The sequence below is a fragment of the Podarcis filfolensis genome (assembly GCF_964270895.1).
Source record: "Podarcis filfolensis genome assembly, chromosome: 5".
NCBI lineage: Eukaryota > Metazoa > Chordata > Lepidosauria > Squamata > Lacertidae > Podarcis > Podarcis filfolensis.
This window is the reverse complement of record NC_139608.1, coordinates 61983835-62002182: the sequence shown is the minus strand read 5'-3', so window position 1 is coordinate 62002182 and position 18348 is coordinate 61983835. Positions and strand designations below refer to the sequence as shown.

The 18348-nt window shown below is 39.3% G+C and overlaps 1 protein-coding gene and 1 long non-coding RNA gene across 17 annotated transcripts in view; one reads left to right on the top strand and one right to left on the bottom strand.

Moving 5' to 3' along the window:
- CPEB3 (cytoplasmic polyadenylation element binding protein 3) overlaps positions 1-8068 on the top strand; it is a 73936-nt gene extending 65868 nt beyond the window's left edge. For 9 of the 16 annotated variants that reach the window (XM_083616174.1, XM_083616170.1, XM_083616162.1 and 6 more), the window contains 3 exons: positions 1194-1308; positions 1986-2167; positions 4264-4639. In XM_083616174.1, the coding sequence (XP_083472300.1) occupies positions 1194-1308; positions 1986-2167; positions 4264-4491 (525 nt within the window). In that variant the 3' untranslated portion in view covers positions 4492-4639. Of the gene's footprint in view, positions 1-1193; positions 1309-1985; positions 2168-4263 lie in introns of all 16 variants that reach the window. The other 7 variants (XM_083616164.1, XM_083616161.1, XM_083616172.1 and 4 more) reach the window with 1 other exon arrangement.
- A 1245-nt stretch (positions 8069-9313) lies between these two features.
- LOC310763656 lies at positions 9314-17065 on the bottom strand. Its single transcript, XR_014548743.1, has 2 exons — positions 16971-17065; positions 9314-15170 (listed from the first exon to the last, which is right to left on the bottom strand). It is a non-coding gene; the product is annotated as an uncharacterized lncRNA (long non-coding RNA).
- Between the last annotated feature and the right edge of the window lie 1283 nt (positions 17066-18348).

The window sequence follows — 18348 nt, the reverse complement described above, 5'->3', positions numbered from 1 at the left end:
ACATGGCTTTGTAAGGCTTATGAAAATGACTTTTTTGTTGATTGCTTGGTTCAAAACATTCAAAGACTTTGTCCCAAATTCAGCCATCTGGCTTCTTAAATGGACAGCGTAAATGCTTTCGGTTTGGGCAATCCTCTTAGCCTAAGCAAAGGAATTAAGTTCACTACCAACCACCTTTTCTTCTGTTTTCAGAATGTATGAAATGCTTATTAAATGAATCTTGGCCTGTATTCTACTGTGTGATTGTGTATTAAAAGAAGCAAATAGGAGGAAATGCTGTAGATTTATGTGAAAAAATATTGCTCAACCTTATTTCTAGAGGCAGTAAATAAAATAGTAAATTACCATAATTAATATTAAATTCAGAGACTGTGTATGTGGCATTTAACTGAATTTATACTCATTATGGAAGAAATACAACTTAGACTTTTTGCATGAAATGATTTCCTTTTATTAAGTTTATAAGAGATATGAGTGAGCAGATTAGATTTTTATGTACGAAGCAAATATTTTCTTCGGCAACATTGTTAAAATAACATATACATATCTTGTTCTTATACTGCATTTTATCTCTGCAAGAAGCTCTGTATGTGCTGCTCACCAGTTTACTAACCCCTAACAATGTTCCATTCAGTGATGAACACCCTGATTTTAAGTTTACACAACGTTTTTCGCTGGCAAGTCAAATTAGCATGATTTGCTATGCCTGGATGGAACCCAAGAGTTGACTGGATACCATGCTTTTTATTTTATTTTTGGTCAGTTTAGCTGTCACATGTAAGACAACCAGTGTTTGGGAATATCTGAACATATTTGAAATCTAGATGATGTATTTGGGAATCCTAATGGAGGTTTTCTAGCTTACTTTGTACCTGCAAAATTAACAGGCCAGTTTGATAGACAAAGGTGGTAGTGAGCACCAAGGAGATACAGCACTGGTTAGGGGCAAGCCTGCTGCCTGCATTCTTTTTGCATAGCTGCAGAAGTTGATGCTTTTATGATGGTGCTTCAGTGCAGCATATCTGTTCTGATAAATTCTAGAACATCCCATCTTCATTGATTTGTATTTATATGGAATTAACTTTGGTTATACTGCTAACTATTAGAAATGGGAAAGGATTAAAGTTGTCCCTTGACTTTTGTTGCTTTCAAAATAGAAGTTTAAAATGAAGCTAATCTTTTGGCTTTTTCAGGTGCAAATTCGACCTTGGAACTTAAGTGACAGTGACTTTGTAATGGATGGCTCTCAACCTTTAGACCCCAGAAAAACTATTTTTGTTGGAGGAGTCCCACGACCCCTCAGAGCTGGTGAGTGAATATGTTTAATGGTTACCAAAACCATGACCAACGAAATGTTTAACGAATAATGCAGTAATAGTCTCTAGAGCTTTTCATTATATTTCAAATTGGCAAGGACTTCGATGTGTTTTTCCCCCCTTAAGCAGCAAGATTAAAGAACAAACTACATATTATACAGTATTATGTCAGTCTAAAGAACTATCTTCATTAAATGTTTCTTGAAAAACCACTTGCGTTGAGATACTGACTGCTCTGCATTTTAAACAGTGAAATATAAAACAATTCATTTTAAAAGTGTAATCAGTTGACTGTCATAGATAGGTAACTGGTAAGAACTTGTTTACATTTCTGGTATTCCGTTTGTCTTGGTTTATGAAGTTTGTTTTCTGTTGCATTTGGCTTTGTTTTCTTTTTTAGGATTTTTGTCTTTTACACGGTCAATCATTTCCATTTACTGTTTTAGATTACTTGGGGCTATAACTATCAAGAATTTTGGTTTTTTATATATGTAGACTAGTCACAAATTTGTAGGAGGCAGTGGAAAACAGGAGTGCCTGGCGTGCTCTGGTCCATGGGGTCACCAAGAGCTGGGCACGACTAAAAAACTAAACAACAAGAAGTCACAAATTAGCTACTGGAAGTTGAATGAATGTATAGGTCTTTTATAGTTTAATATTCTTTTACAGTTGAACTAGCAATGATTATGGATCGTTTGTATGGAGGAGTCTGCTATGCTGGCATTGATACGGACCCAGAGCTGAAATACCCAAAAGGTGCTGGTAGAGTGGCTTTCTCCAATCAGCAGAGCTATATTGCTGCTATAAGTGCTCGCTTTGTCCAGCTCCAACACAATGACATTGATAAACGGGTAAGCAAAATGCCACATGACTGATTGACACGGCTGACAATTTGTGCAGGCATCTTTAGTGGGCTCAAATCATTTGCCCATCTTATCCACCACTGTCTCCCCCGACTAAAATTTGCTCTCAAGAATCCTGGGCTGTGGCCTTTTCAAGTCCTACTTGAGGAGATCTTTTAACTGGAGATACCAAGGAACCTTCTTTATGTAATGCATGACCTCCCCAGCAGTGCTACGAGCCCTCCCATGAGTTTGTGATTGATCACTGTTTTAATGGCCAAAATTTAGTGTTTGCTAGATTTTAAAATGTAAATTCTTTCCAATCTCAAATGGGTTTCAATAACAGTGTGCAAAATCAATATTGTCTTCATAAGTGAAGACATAGTACAATTTCCTTGTTACTTTTTTCTGTAATATACTTTTGGATATAACACTTGGGCTGGAAAATACACTAGACAGAAGTTGGCCAAAAGTACTGTGGTTAAATGTGGGAAGGTGGAAGAATAGCAGATATTCAAAAATATGTGAGGTCAAAGCAACAATACCCTTTCCTTTGAAATTGATTTCCTTCATAGTCTTAATTCATCCCACAGCTAAAACTGCTGTTGTTGGTATGATTTTAACAAAAAATTGTTGTGAAAATGGCACACGTATTTTTCTTCAGGCTTGACCTTATTTACATAGAAATGTATTTTTTAAGAAATAAAATAGGGAATGTGAAAAAAATCCAAAGATTATATATTTTTAAAGCTCTGATTGAATATCCAAATGGCGCTGCCACCCCACCCAGGAGAGAGCAAACTCTCTAGACTTTACTTAGGGGAAAAAACCCCACATAGATTTTAATGAGAAGTATGTAAGCATGTTCCATTGAAACCAGTGAGATATAAGTATGCTTAACTTTGGCTGACTCATATCCTTACAGATTTATAATTTTTAAGTGTGATAAATCTGATAGGGCTTAATCTATAAAGCCATTAATTCTTGCATGACTGGAACCATCAGTGTTAATCCTGAGTCATGCTGTCGCTTTGGCTCAAATGCTGAGCTCAGAATATAATTACCTTGACACTGAATCATTAAAGACTTATTTTGGCAATAGCATCTAATGTTATGAAAAGAAAAATGGGACAGGACAAGAAAGACAAGGCTTTTTCTACTCTGATCACTTTTTCCAGTGATCATGACAAGTTAATGTTTTAATGTGGTTGTTTTATTGGGCTTGAAGCTCTATGTTAAGGTCAGTAGCACTGTCTAGTACATAAAACTTGATCTTAATATAAAGGAGATCCTAAACATTTGCTATTGTAATAGGAGTGGGTTGCCATTAATACGTCAAAAGGATTTAAAAGAGCAGATTTTGAAAACATTAGACTTTTATGCTGATATATGAAGGCTCATTCATGGGTTACGTAATGATGCAAATGGAAGTTCCAGCAAATGCTTTGAAGCATAGCAGATTCCCTAGGTCGTTGATGACTGACATTGTCAGTGACTTCTATTTTGTTCCTCCTCCCGCAGTTTTCCTCCCCAAACTTCTCTCATGTTCGGTGCAGTTCTCCAAACGCTGTGGGAGAGCTTTGGCCAGGAAATAACGAGGGTTAGTTTTCGTAAGGTTTCTGGGTAGACTTGCTCTATCTAAAATTGGAACTGAGAATTTTGATACTATTAACCTGGAAGGTTAAGTTAATAGTAATGAAACGAGGACACATTCTTGCTGCTCTTGCCTGAGGCTTGTCTTGCAATATGGGTGTCCATGTGGAGGTGGCAATTGTCCCCCCTCTAGTCCTGATTCCCATCTTTAAGTTTACTTTGCCCCACCCCAGGAAAAACTCCTGTGGACACCCATGATGGTAATGTACAATGGTGGGAGCTCTGACAGATCACTTTCTAAACCCATGCACTTCTGTGATGTGACAAATTGTAGCAGCCAGAAGCACCACATTGTCTCTGATACTGAAAAGCTAACTAGAGTGTGTTGTTACTGGCTATTCTGGCAAATTTATACACTATACAGGTTTGTCCTGTGTTCAGATGAATGAGATGAATTCACAGAGCCTTCTTTCTATTTTGAGTTATTTTGTGTTTCTCCTTCCCTTCTATAGGTGGAAGTGAAGCCATATGTGCTTGATGATCAGATGTGTGATGAATGCCAGGGCACTCGCTGTGGTGGAAAATTTGCTCCATTTTTCTGTGCCAATGTTACCTGCTTGCAGTATTACTGCGAATACTGTTGGGCCAGCATTCACTCTCGTGCTGGGCGAGAGTTCCACAAACCACTCGTGAAGGAAGGGGGGGATCGGCCACGCCACGTTCCGTTCCGTTGGAGCTGAAGTCTGGGCCTAAATCCAGCAGCAAAGAAGTACCGGAACTGAAGAAACTGAAGGGAGAAGAGAGTGCTGCCTCAGGGCTTTAGTGTTCTGGAAATCTGTGCATTCATCCTTTACTTTAATGAAGAGATGGGTCTTTTTATTACGATTACTATTATTATGATAATGATTATGATTATTTACAGTCACATTACTGAACTCTGTGTCCAGTATAATACAAGCCTAGCAGAGTGTAACTATACTGATTTTGCACTTTGATTCACACAAACATCTGCTTGGTACCTTAATTTCTTACACGAGACTTGTCATGTCTGACAATAAGTAGACTGCCATTCTCATCAGCCTTTACTGAGTTGGTGTGTATGTGAGAAAGACTTTTAAAATTATAATTTTATTTTAAAACTGGAGCATGCACTTATTTTCAGAAACTTATAGACTTGCCCCTAGCAGATGACTTACCAAAGGTAACACTCACAAGTAGGTAGGTGGCAGATGTAGCAAAAACTTAAAATGGATATTCAGCAATCATTAGTTTGGGTCATTTAGCATAGGAATAACCCTGAAAAGCCTTTAGTTGCTCTCCATTTTTACTGGTAAGGTTGATACCTCATAAGCTGGATCACATTTTCTCCACCCCCACCCCTTTTTGTTTTGCTGAGGGTTTCCTATTTGGTTAGGTCTTTTAGTGTTATGTAAATGTATGCTGCAATAGCTTTTGCTGCTATTAAGATGGTATTACTAATACCACAATACTCTATTCAAGCTAGGGTATCTATCAGTTTAAAAGATGATTATATGATTTAAAACCGTGATGGCTGCTGAAAGGAGATCTGTATAGCTTCCAAGGAAGGTCAATAGTTTTGACTGCATGTTTACTTAAATCAGGTTGCTGCATGCAATAAATTTTTTTTATATATGTCTCATATGAAAATCTGCCCACAATGCACCAATTAAGGATTTATATAGACTACAAAGTACTTGTTATTCAAAACAAAACAAAACCCACACACAGACTTAGCACACCAGACACAAATTACTGACTGGAGGAAGGCATGCCTCAGTAAATGTAAATGCTTCTGAAATTAGGATCAGCCCTTTGCAGTATGACCTATATTACAACAAATATTTTTTAAAAAAACTAGATGTAGAATATCCTTAAAACAAATTTCTGAATGATAGACGAAGTACTTTGCGGTGCTCTGTTATATATTGTGCAATTTATTTTATATAGTAAAAGTGATTATGTCTAGTACTGTGATCAAACTTAACTGTTTAAGCCTCTATATCTAACGTTCAATCACTTCTGAAAGATACGGATACATATGCACACTCACAAAATTAATTATGAGCTCTTTAATTACAATCTCATAAATGCTTGCACCATTTATGTAGCTGCAGCCCTTGTCCAGAAAACCAAAGAGCTCATGGCAGCGTATGTACACTACTAACTTCACTAATAGGCTGATAAACTAGGCACATTTTATGAAAGGTAGTGGGGAAGTGGTGCTAAAGAAATGTCTGCATACAAAAGTTAACTTGCAAGATGTCTACTCTCTGGGTGTGACATTTAATTTCTTGAACCCTGGATGTATCCTGTGAAGCTTGAATATATTTGAGATCTACTTTATAACAGTGGACATTTTTTTAGCATGTATTCTGGGCGTGCAAGACAAACACATAAGCACACATTAGTGTGCGAACTATAAGAAAGTGAGGACGTGTACACTATTCTTCTGCGTTTTTTGTGAGTTCCCTTCTCCACCCCCCACCCCCCTGGGAGTTCTGGGGACAATCTGACTGGATCTGGCACCGCATAGTAGGTTTAAATGTTACGGATTTTGTGTGTTGTGATGGCCTTGTTAATGTCTAACTTTGTACGTTTTTCTTTCAATGTTTAGTTGCAATTACTGGCTCTGAAAGAAACTTTGTGTTTAGAAAAATAGTTTTTTACTGGTTTAAAAACAAAACAAAACCATTCGTAGTATCCCTTCACGTTTTCTTCTGGGCATTTTTGTGATATTGCTTTATCCAGCCCAGCTGTCTTTTTTCTTCTGTTTGGGGTTTTCTTTTCTTTTCATCTATACAAGATTTGTTATGCACTACTTTTTGTATCTAGACAGTTTTCAATAGTTGGCAGATTATTCTTTTTTAAAAGAAAAAGGCATGCTTTCTGACTGACATGATCTTTTGCAATACCTCAATTTTGAAATATAGGAAAGAAAATATTTTCTAAGTAAGTTTATTCAGAAAAAAATATATATTAATTTAATTCTGCGAGGAAATGATTTAACAGATGGGTAACTTTATTTTTTTCATGCTTATTTGCGTTTTTGAAAATGAAGAAGTTAGAGCTTTATAACTGTAATATTGAAGATCATAGCTAATCTACAGAAGTCTACCTAATTATGTGAAACAATAATACACAGTTTTGAAGAAATATCCCTCTCTCATTGTACAAACACCCCGGAAAGAAAGGAGGGAAAGAACGAGAAAAAGAGATGCTGGAAGTTATATAAGTAATAACAAGAAAACAAAAACACAGCAACGAAAGGTGTAAAAAAACCTGCATTTGGTGCTGGAAGTTGTGAATAGAAGGTGAAAAAATATTTTTCCCTTAATTTGTATATTTATAATCAAGCAATTATGCACGACTGACCAGAATTGTGAGAGTTCTTCTGTTTGTATTTTTTTAAAGATACTTTTTTAGTTTATTAAATTATAACATGGTCCCTTTTTGTTTTGTAAATGAATGTGCCCCCTAAGTTGTTAATATGTTATATTATTATGAGAGGGTCCTTCAAGAAAAGAAGTTATTTTTTAAAATAAGGTGTTCTGAACTGCAACTTGACTAAGAAGTCCCTGGGTACAACAGGTCCTCTTGTGGCCTTCTCTTGATGTGAGACTTGAACTAGTCGATTTTTTTTGAAGGCAACTTAACCTCGACTATTTGTTGTTATGTGCAATACTGTTTGTACTGTTTGTATAAAAAAAAGAAAAAAGAAAAGAAAAAAGGCATAAATCTTTATTGCAGATTTATTTTCATTGCAAACTTTAGACATTGTGATTCACTAAGATCATTTTTCTACTGTCAAATATGTACCTTTTCTTCATGCTGGTATTTTTTCAATAGTAATGTAGCCTTTGTACTGAGACAAATTTTCATTGTTATTTTTAGAAAGATTTTTTGCTAAGAGAAATTTAAACATTGACATATTTTTCATTTTTATTTCAGATTTTCTTTAAGGAGTGCTTTCTCAACCATTAATATAGTTGTTTCTGGGAGAGACTTTCATATCTGGTCAATGTCATTAATATTATTTTGTATTTTTACTTGGAATAAATTAATTTTATGATGCTAATTCTTTAAAAGTTTATTTTTTTCATTTTCAGTTATTTTTGAAGCTAAGAAAAAACCTTTGTAATATTGTTACTAAAAGTGTCTAGTTTTTTGAAATGCAAAGCTTTATGTATTAACTCGCTGTTGTGGTTTACAATGGTGTGAAAATGGTTGGATATGTAAAATGATTGAAAAACTGTAATGAATAATTGGGCAATAAAATTACAGAATGAAGCAGGAAAATGATGTGATATTTTTGAGAAGCCTTTTTTTTCCTTTGTCAGAATGATTTAGGAAGATATTAGGGATGTCACAGTACCAGTTCGCTGTCTAGATTTATACAACACCAATGCTGATAAAACACTATTGCTGTTGTAATTAACTCCAATCTACAAAAATAACAGGCTTACAGCCATGGCTGTTTAGTGTAATGCAAATTTGCTCCCCCCCCCCCCATTAGCATAGGCCCAGTCAGCATTCCTGCAAGTGCCGAAAAAAAACAAATGGAGACTACACAGCATTAATGCTCGGTCAATTCCCTGCCCGTCCCCCCCATCCCCCGCCAATACTCTTTATGGTCTCTTTTGGACTGTTATTTTAAATCTCTCCCAACATGCTTCAGTGTGATCTGCCATTATCTTATTTATTCCACTCGCCCCTCATGCTGCATTATTCATGCACTTCTTTAAGTGGCAACCCAGAACAAATGGAGGAAGTTGTATAGTATCTGCATAATGTTACAGTGCAATTACCATACAGTGTAATTTATGACATAGTTAGTGCTAAGTAATGCATGTGTAGCAACCGTTATTACTATATATCTGAGCACTTTTTTGAGCTTCTTGTATATTTATCCCTTTGTGTTGGCCCTTTAAAAAAATAAAAATATCACAAGTGCAACGTCTGTTGCTGCTATCAAAACACTGCTTCACTTTATGTAGTTCATCACCACCACCCTTTGCCTATCTAATCCTTACCTTTTTGCTGTTATCCTGGCAGATTTTTTTGTGCCGATGCTAGAGGTACTATTATCCACCCCTTCCGATCCTGCAAACCAAACTGGTGTTATATAAACAGAACATCCAGTGGCCATCCCTAGATAGATCAGTTGCCAGATTTGATCTATTCTCACGCTGGCTTCTACCTAAGGGGGGTAATTTATTGATCTCTTGTAGAAATGTCTAGAGTTGGCCCATTGTGTCCTTTTTGTAAGAAATGTATAGGAAAAAAATAAAATAGTAAAATTTAGACTCTATAATTAGGTACTACTACTGGTTGGGATGTACACAAATTGTGCAAGTAAAATAGAAGTGGAGGAGAAATTTCTAAATTTCCTGCAAAGTGGTACAAAGTGTGTTCTTAGATTCTGCCTACACACTTGCCTTTTGGGAAGGCAGGGGCTAAAAGACAATTGTATTACAAATATGCAGTCAGCAAATAAACTTTGCTGATTTCATGATCTTTGTTAGAGTAGTACAAAAAGTATAGTGCTTTACTGGGGGAAATCCCCCATGTTAATATTTCAGTATTGTGACATCTCTATTTGCAAGATATGAGTGAAAGATTAGTCACAGATTTGTAAAACAAATAATAAAAAAGTCTTTTGTTAAACCTGCCTTGTATGTAGTTGCTTTTTACACCAGTTTGTATAATGTCAGCTTAACCTTTTTTTTAACCAGAAAACTTTTCTTCTCAATCTCTGCTGTTGTAGTGTTTCTGTCTTACCACAGAGTATTTTATATTCATGCTGATGGTTTGCTCTATACCCCAAAAGGGTAGCAGATCAGGAGCTTGTTATGTCATTCTGCACATTTTAAATTTACCTAATAATAACGTTTAGCAACAAATAGAAATCCAGGGTGCTAATACGGGATAATCATTTCTGCTATTTATTTTTTTCTGGATGTAGCTCTGTTTGGGTATAAAGTATTAGGTATTTGTAATTTTGCTGTCAAAATAATGGACATAACTTTTAGAGTGTTCACAGCTAAAATCTCTGTACTTGTTTTTTCAACTAACTAATTTTAAATGTACCATATCTTTTACTACATGTTCTCTTAGACTGGTTTTGCTAGTAACCCTAAAAGGCTTTTACCTTTTTTTGGCTTGGACTAATGCTTTGTATGGAACTGCAGTACTGTGACTAAACATGGAGCTCAATGCTGCTATTGCTTACAACTGCTTCAACTTTGTAGTTTGGACAATTTTTTTTTCTGTAATAACTTATTAAATCTAGTTGTATGAAGTACTGACACTTGTCATCCTTTGCACATTTAACAGAAAGCCATGGGGAAAACCCTTCCTACACATTTTGCGCTTTAACAACACGCATGCACATTCTCTTGCCCCCTTGTTCTGTTAGTCGATTGTCTGCTTAATACGAAATGTCAATGTTTCAGGTTAATCAGTTAAACACATACACCTAATAAAGTCCTTTTGTTTGTTCAATTAGTTTAATAGAAGTCTTATGAAAAAGGTGGAGGCAAGCAATCATTTACAAAATGGGAACTTGCCCTTCGTACGTGTAGCACATGGTAGCCACTTCTTTAATCCTGCTAAAGCCATAATGCCAGTTTTACTATATAGTAAGCCCAAAACCCGTGCAGGGGTTATGTTCCAGGGTTTATGCCGAAAGCCAAAATTGTGTACAGTGGTACCTCGGGTTAAGTACTTAATTTGTTCCGGAGGTGCGTTCTTAATCTGAAACTGTTCTTAACATGAAGCACCACTTTAGCTAATGGGGCCTCGCTGCTGCTGCGCCGCCGGAGCACGATTGCTGTTCTCATCCTGAAGCAAAGTTCTTAACCTGAAGCACTATTTCTGGGTTAGTGGAGTCTGTAACCTGAAGCGTATGTAACCCGAGGTACCACTGTATAGCCAAAACACATTGGATAGCAATAGTGTGCATTGAGGCCTTTCATGATGCTTTGGATTCATGTGGGAAGTTTGCCCACATGTTGTGAACTTTCACATGGAATCCCTCCTGAACCAGAAGCATTCATCTGCTGCTCTCACATGAGGGATGGGGGTAGGCATTAGGTGAGACTTATTTGTTAAGCTAACACAGCTGTGAAGTGGCATGGAAGACGCCTATAATTTTAAGTAGTGGCCGGGAGGGGGCTGCTCCCCCTGCCTGCTGCTGGTCCTCGGCACCTTCTCACCCTTCTCCTCGGCTGCCTTTTTGACACGTAGCAAACACACCTGGAATCCCGGATGGTGGTTAAGTGATTGTTGGGAAAAGTTGGCTCATAACTGGCAGTCTGCTGCTTCTTTTTTTAAAGCATGGAGCTGTGCTTTATCTCTCATGACTAAAAAGGATTTAGACATCCAGTTAAACAACACAGGTCAACCTCAATTACATTCTAAAGGAGAATATGTGAATGCTAATTAATGACCCAGCAAATGTCTTCATAGAAGCAATAACTAACTGAAAGTTCTCTTCTCAAACGGTGCTTCCTAAGAGCCGAACAATATATGATGCGGACAATCCACAGTAAGTTCTGCTTCAAAGGACCACCACTGATTTGACTGGGAATGTAGCACTAGAGTCAGGCCTACCCCTCCCACCCACATCACATCACACAGCACCATTTCGCCAGTAAAATGGCAGAGTCATGTATCTACTTTTGCAAGTAAAGAACAAGAAGTTGGGAGCACTTGTTAGTTCATACATCTCAAACCTGCTTCAGGTTCACTTCTCTTTTAATTGGAGCTACTTGCCCGTTTTCCCAAAGCTAGCTAATTTTGTGGCCATATCTTGAGTTAGAGAATCTCATTGTTTCAGTTGCTTTGTGTAACGTATGATTATTTCTTATCTTCCTGAACCTGCTATCAGCTGCCTTCAGTGGATAAACCCAAGTTCTGGCACGAGGATGCAATCTCTCACTGCAGCTTATGATTTTATAAATTCACAAAGCCCAGCTCTTTAGCCTTTCGTTGTACAAAAGATCCACCAACCTTTGATAATTGTAGACGGTGATGGCTCTTTTCTGTGTATTTTCCAGCTGTAACATGCTCCTTTTGAGCTAAGATGGCCAGAGCTGTGTGCTGTATTTCATATCTAGCTGAAATTTGTCCCCCGACTCCCCACACCAACTTCAACAGCACATTCTCTGTGCTCAAGCTCACTGATCCGAAAGTGGCTCTGCTCACAGCCACTTTTGAAAGCTGGGATTCCTTGCACTTGTTTACATCACTTTACATTCATTCACATTAATGCTGTTAAGTTGCTTTGTCATCCCATCACTCCTTTTGGAGCCATTCCACATGTTGTTTAGATTACAGGTAGGGAACATGTGGCCCTACAAATGCTGCTGGACTACAATTCCCATCATCCATGACTGTTGGCCAGGTGGATGGAAGCTGATGGGACGGTGTCCAACAACAATCTAGAGGATCTCAGGGTCCCCTACTCCATGCTTGACACCAGATTGCTTCTTGTAAATTAATTAGTAGCAGTCCTGATCCAGGGGAGTCTAGAGCTTGCATTTGTCACTATGAAGGAAAGTAAATGTATTCTACCCCATCCACAAAAAGGTATATCTTACCCCATACTGCTAAATTTATATTGCAAAGTTGATCATCAGAGAGATTAGGATGTTGCAGTGCCAAGGGCAGCAAGTTTTGGCGTCTCTCCTTGCTTTAGCCTGCTTCCCAATCCTGCTTTAGCTGTAGCAGTAATACACACACTCTCTATGTCTCCATTACCACATCTAAAGCAGCCTCTTAGCTGCCTATAAATTTGGATTGTGACATGAATGCCAAGATTCAGCCAAGCTCTTTCTAGAACAGTCCAAGATCGCTTAACAGCTTGCGTGGCAACTTGCCAGGGGGAAGTGGAAAAGCAGGCAGGCACTGTAAACCCTGCTTTGTCAGCAACAGGACAGCAAGTGTGCATAAAAGCTGACTAATGCTAATTCTCCAGCAGTGGGGGGAAAAGAGCCCCACTAGAAAACTCTAGTGCAATAAACCAACCAGCTTCTGGGAATCTTTAGGGAGGGGTGGGGGTGGCAAAAGTCTGAGGGCCAGACTGCAGATGACAATCAAATGTGTCTTTTTGAATTTAATGTGCAAAAATCCATATGACAGAAAGGCTGCTAATGAGCAGGATTGCATCTGTTGCAAAGGGAAAACTCAAGCCATTCCTTCCCTGCTGGGGTCAAGAGGGAAATTCCCCTCTTCTGAAGTTGTTTTTTGCTTTGGGGGAAGATCTGCACCACCAACACCCTGTTCCCGCTTTGCACCAGTGAGGGATTTCCTCCTGCTGCAAATACTAAACATAACAGCTTGCTCTTACAGCTATATGTTGAGGATTGTAGACTTCTATATGAATGATGCCTTGGTTACTAGAATGCAACAGACAGTGAATTCTCAAATAATGCTATAAAGAACAGCCTGAAAATAAGTTCATGCAGGAAATATGTACAAGCATTTCACTGTCATAAAAATATACACCAGTTACTCAATGCTGATAGCTGTCTTACAATGGGGCATTTATAATTTGCTAGCTGTGAAACTGACATTGATGTGCTCCTGTAAATATTCAGTTTGGTGTTATTATGAAATAATAATGGTAGGCTCTTTCTGTCAATTTTATTTGCTTCTATAGTGATATTAAAATATAACTTGTAAGCTTGAAATACATAAGCTTTATTTGTTTGTTTGGTATGTTCTAACTTTGCACATGCTGCATGCTTCTACAATTCTGGTTGACAATATTTCCCATGAACACTCATGCCATTGTCTTTTAAAAACAGGGTTGTTGTAATTCACACTTCTACTGATTCTTTAGTTTCCATGAAGTTATAATGGAGAACTGGCAATGTTTCATTTATTTTATTTTACTCTGCTTTCTGGTACCCTCAGAATGGTTTTATAATAAACTGCACCATATGTAGCGGCAGATATAAATACTATAAAATTAAAATTTGAGAGGAAACCGGGATCAATAAAAACAGCATTAAAGCCCCAAACAATGTAAACCATAAGGTTATGAAATTCCACTTTGTACCTCTATTTTTTTGAACAAAAAATGGTAGAAATTCATAGAAAATATTAAGTCCATGACAAGTGATGCTATACAGAGAGAAACCACCACTATGACAACAACAGAGCTCACCTGGGTATCCTGATAAGCAGAGGTGGCTGGTGCCCAGTGGGGCTGGTGGGGTAGAAGACAGGGAGCCATAGGCAGAGCCAACTTACTCAAATTTTGTCCCCATCCTCCTGCTGAGTTCTACAATGGCAAAACTGAAGCTAAGAAGGAAGAAGTTAATAGGGTCCCCTCCTGGGTGGGATGAAAGCAAAAAGGCAGGCAGTTAGGAGGTGGTTGAGATCAGATTGATGTTGGCAGGGCCTTAATAGGTCCTGCTCCATGGCTAGTCAGGGTGAAACTGCTCTCCCAACATGCAAAAGCTACCCTTCACTCTCCATCAGTTTGGGAAAGAAAGAAACAGCATCTTAAACCGCTTTGAGGTTTTATTACAATCAAGCTGTATATAAATGTTGTGAAAGAAATATCCAGGGAACTAAAGCTAATGAACAGTCTTGCTGTGTTAGATGACACTGATAAAGCAGTGGATTGACACTCCTGAGAAGGTCAGTATGTGTCATCATGCATGTTTGTGTTTTCCTCAACATCAGCCTCAGCAGGTCTGCAGTGTGCAACAGAAGAAACTGCATGCCTGGCAGAATTACTAAGGCCAGATGTTTTATAATCCAGTTAACACTGTCCTGGTTGTAGAAGATAGTTAACTTAGTTGCTTCAAAGAACATTCAATTTCACTAGGCTAATTTGTAGTTAGAATAAGCACAAACCATTGGCTTCTATGCTATATCCAGATCATTATCACTGTATATTTAGCTTATGTATGAAACCTGCTTGTGAGTTATTAATTTATTCACTTTTTTATCCCAATATTCAGCAACTTGAACCCTCGGGGTGATTTGAAGCACAAAAAATATAAACAAAGCACAAATAGAACACCTGCTAACAAATACACCATTAAAACAGCAGGACCCAAAAATCCCCTGTAACACAGGAATTGTATAAAAACCCAAGTTCAGCTGTTAACTCCAGAAGCCTGCTGGAAAAAGAAAAGATTACAACAGAGCAGGCCTGAAGAAATTCCCTAGGCAGAGCATTGCAAAGAACTGGAGCCACCACTGAAAAGGCCTTTCCCCCATATGCCAGCCCATGAAGCTCAAATCAGGCTAGCATCTTACATACTATATCCAGTGCTATTACTCTAGAAAAATAGGTGCCAGAACTCACCATGAACACCTCCTGTGTTCTCTTATAATGGCAATGTCTCCCACCTGAGAACTGAGTTCCGGCGAGTTCCGGCTGAGAAAAAAAAGCCCTCATTATAGCTCTACAAAAGCCGCCCAAGGGCCTAATCCCTCCCCAAATAGCGCAATGAGGACTGAGCCTGCTCAGTGACCATAGAGTGCTAAATGTCCGTTGGGAATGAGAGCTGGCCTCCCTCACAAGGCAGTTGTGGTAAAGGACGTTGCAGAAGGGAAGTCAAACGGCATACCTTGAGAGACAGCATGGCTGCCTGAAATACTGAACATTTTGTATGGCAGACAACATACCTGAGGAGATTCTGAAGTCCTGGGCCGGCCCAATACATTCTGCTGCTCAAGACACAACAGAAAATGGCACCCCCTGCCCCTGCCCCCCTCCCCTCCACCCACCAATTCCCCCTCCTCTCCCCTGCTGCTACTGCTACCTGAGGTAACTGGAAGTGACCCTAGAGAAGCCCTTGCACACTGAAGGCGTGTGGGGAAGGAGGCTGGTGAGGAGCAGCTGGCGGCAGCAGTGGCTCTGCTCTTCTGAGGCAGCGGCTGAGGGCAGCAAGCACTGCTCTGCTTCCAGCTGTTCCTGCCCTGCCACCTGAGGCGACAGCCATTGAGGTTAATGGCCCACCTGATGCCAATATACAGACGGTGTAGTTGACTCCCAGAATCTGTGACAGAACCTGCAATTTGGGGAGCTCTGTCTTCCTGAGGGACAGAATAGCCGCCACTTATTAAACGAGCAAGATAAGCTTATCCCGGGCCTTGACTTTGGTGTACAAGTGGCTCTATATAAATGGTACGGCACCCTTCTTCCACAATAGGAACCTCCGCCCTCCAAAACTAGCAGGAAAGCACATCCCTGTGCTGCTTGACGCAGATGACACAGCTATCCTCTCGAGAACTCCTATAGGCCTTGAAAGAGCCATGGAAACACTGGCAGCATACTGCAAGGAGAGCAAATGAGAACTAAATGATCAGAAAACCAAAATCATGGTTTTTGCCCAAAGGCCCAAACCTTGCTCTTGGTAGGTACATCAATGGCCGTAGATTGAGCAGGTCACCTGCTTCATATATTTGGGTATAACCCATCACTCTTTTGGAGGTAGAAAAGCCCAAGGGGATTATGTTGCAGGGAATGCCAAGAGAAGCTGTAAATGCAATACTCACGTACCTAAGGACTGAAGGTGGACAATATATACCTGCAGCCCTCAAACTGTTTGAGGCCAAATCCATTGTGCAGCTTGCATATGGTGCCCAATTAGGCCCCATTGCCAATTGTGAACTGTTAGAACTGGTACAATCTAAATTCTTAAGATCAGCCCTGCAAGTGCCTAAACACGTCTATAATAATAATAATAATAATAATAATAATAATAATAATAATAATAATAATAATATTTTATTATTATTTATACCCTGCCCATCTGGCTGGGTTTCCCCAGCTACTCTGGGCGGCTTCCAACAAAATATTAAAATACAGTGGTCTGTTAAACATTAAAAGCTTCCCTAAACACATATGCTACCATACATATTGAAACTGGATTTGTAAGAATTGAGGCTAGAATATGGCTCACCACACTAAATTACTGCCTGAGACTATCCTTCCTTCCTCCCGCATGGCCTTGCTCCCTTAACTTTCAAGGATGGCTTCCAAATGACATGGAAACATGCAGTGCTAAACATAATAACAACTCTAGGCTTCACCCCGCAGATCCTACTCAGCATGGGGTATGAACAAGCCAAAAAACAAAAATGTCCAACAGTGTGTGGAAGATACTGAACGCCAAGCAGATCTAGCCAGGTCCCTGAAATGTTTAATCGGTGAAACCAGAAGACACCTCACCTCCCAGATGCCATATATGACGAACCTTGAAATTCCAAAACAGTGAAGGGCTTCTGCTCTGGCCCGCTGCCAGGCCCTCCCTTCAGCCGTCCAGGAAAGCCGCTTTAGGAAGACACTGTATGAGGAGAGGAAATGCCCGTGTGGCCTGTCTTTTTTCACTGCCAATACTACACAGATATACAAGCTAGGTTCATCTTGCCTATATTACACAAATCCCCAGGTTGCACAGAACAACTTTATACCCCCTGCTACTTCAAGATGAAAACCCAGATGTTACATACTCAGTTGCTAGATTCTGTGCTGCTATGATGGATATTCGTCAAAGGATGGTTTGCGCCACAAACTAGGCCCAAAATGCAAGGCCTGTGCTCCTTCACACTCCCCCTCCCTTATTGTCACTTTTAACTGTCCCTGTTTCTATCTTTTTAAGTATGCATGATATAATCATCTTTCAATTACAGTGGTACCTCGGGTTAAGAACTTAATTCGTTCCGGAGGTCCGTTCTTAACCTGAAACTGTTCTTAACCTGAAGCACCACTTTAGCTAATGGGGCCTCCCGCTGCCGCACCATTTCTGTTCTCATCCTGAAGCAAAGTTCTCAACCCGAGGTAATATTACTGGGTTAGCGGAGTCTGTAACCTGAAGCATATGTAACCCGAGGTACCACTGTACTAGTTTTTATTCCTTACCTGTTTTAAGTCTTATCTGTATGTTTTATCTTATGCTGTTCTGTGAGCGGAATGAAGTTTGATACTGACACAGGAGCTCAAGTTCCCTGATATTTCGTCCTCCACACTTCAGTTCAAATTGATTACATACAATTTTATTGCCTCTTGTTTAGTCAGCCCATCTTTCTTTCTCCTGCCCAAGCTTTGAGATGGCTACTGAACACTGCTAAGCTTTATCCCAATGGCATCAGCTGCTGCCTCAACTCATTTCCGATTTCAACACTTTGATGGCAGGGAAAGCACCCTGCCTGGCGGCTTCAGGTTGCCTCCAGCTGCATTCCAGTGAATTCAAACGGCTTTGGTAAACTTAATTAGTGGCTGAGCAGTTTCAGCACAACTCTCGAGCGATAAGCTCCCCTTCTGTCTCTCTCATGCCAATACTGTTCCTATCTGGCACTGCTGCTGAGAAGTAATTGAAATGGAAAATCTCTTTAAGCTCATCAAAATACCTGCCAGGTAAGATGTAAAAAACATCTTCCCACCTGTGCTGTTAGGGTAGAACTGTACATTGTCAGTCCCGCAGGCGGATTAGAATACCTGCAGCTGGCAACTCTTGCTCATGCTGGTGTACAAACTTCTAAGGCCTGCACAAGCCTATCAAAAACAGCCACGGGGGAGAAATACCAGCCTTGTTCCTCCTTCCCTTGAA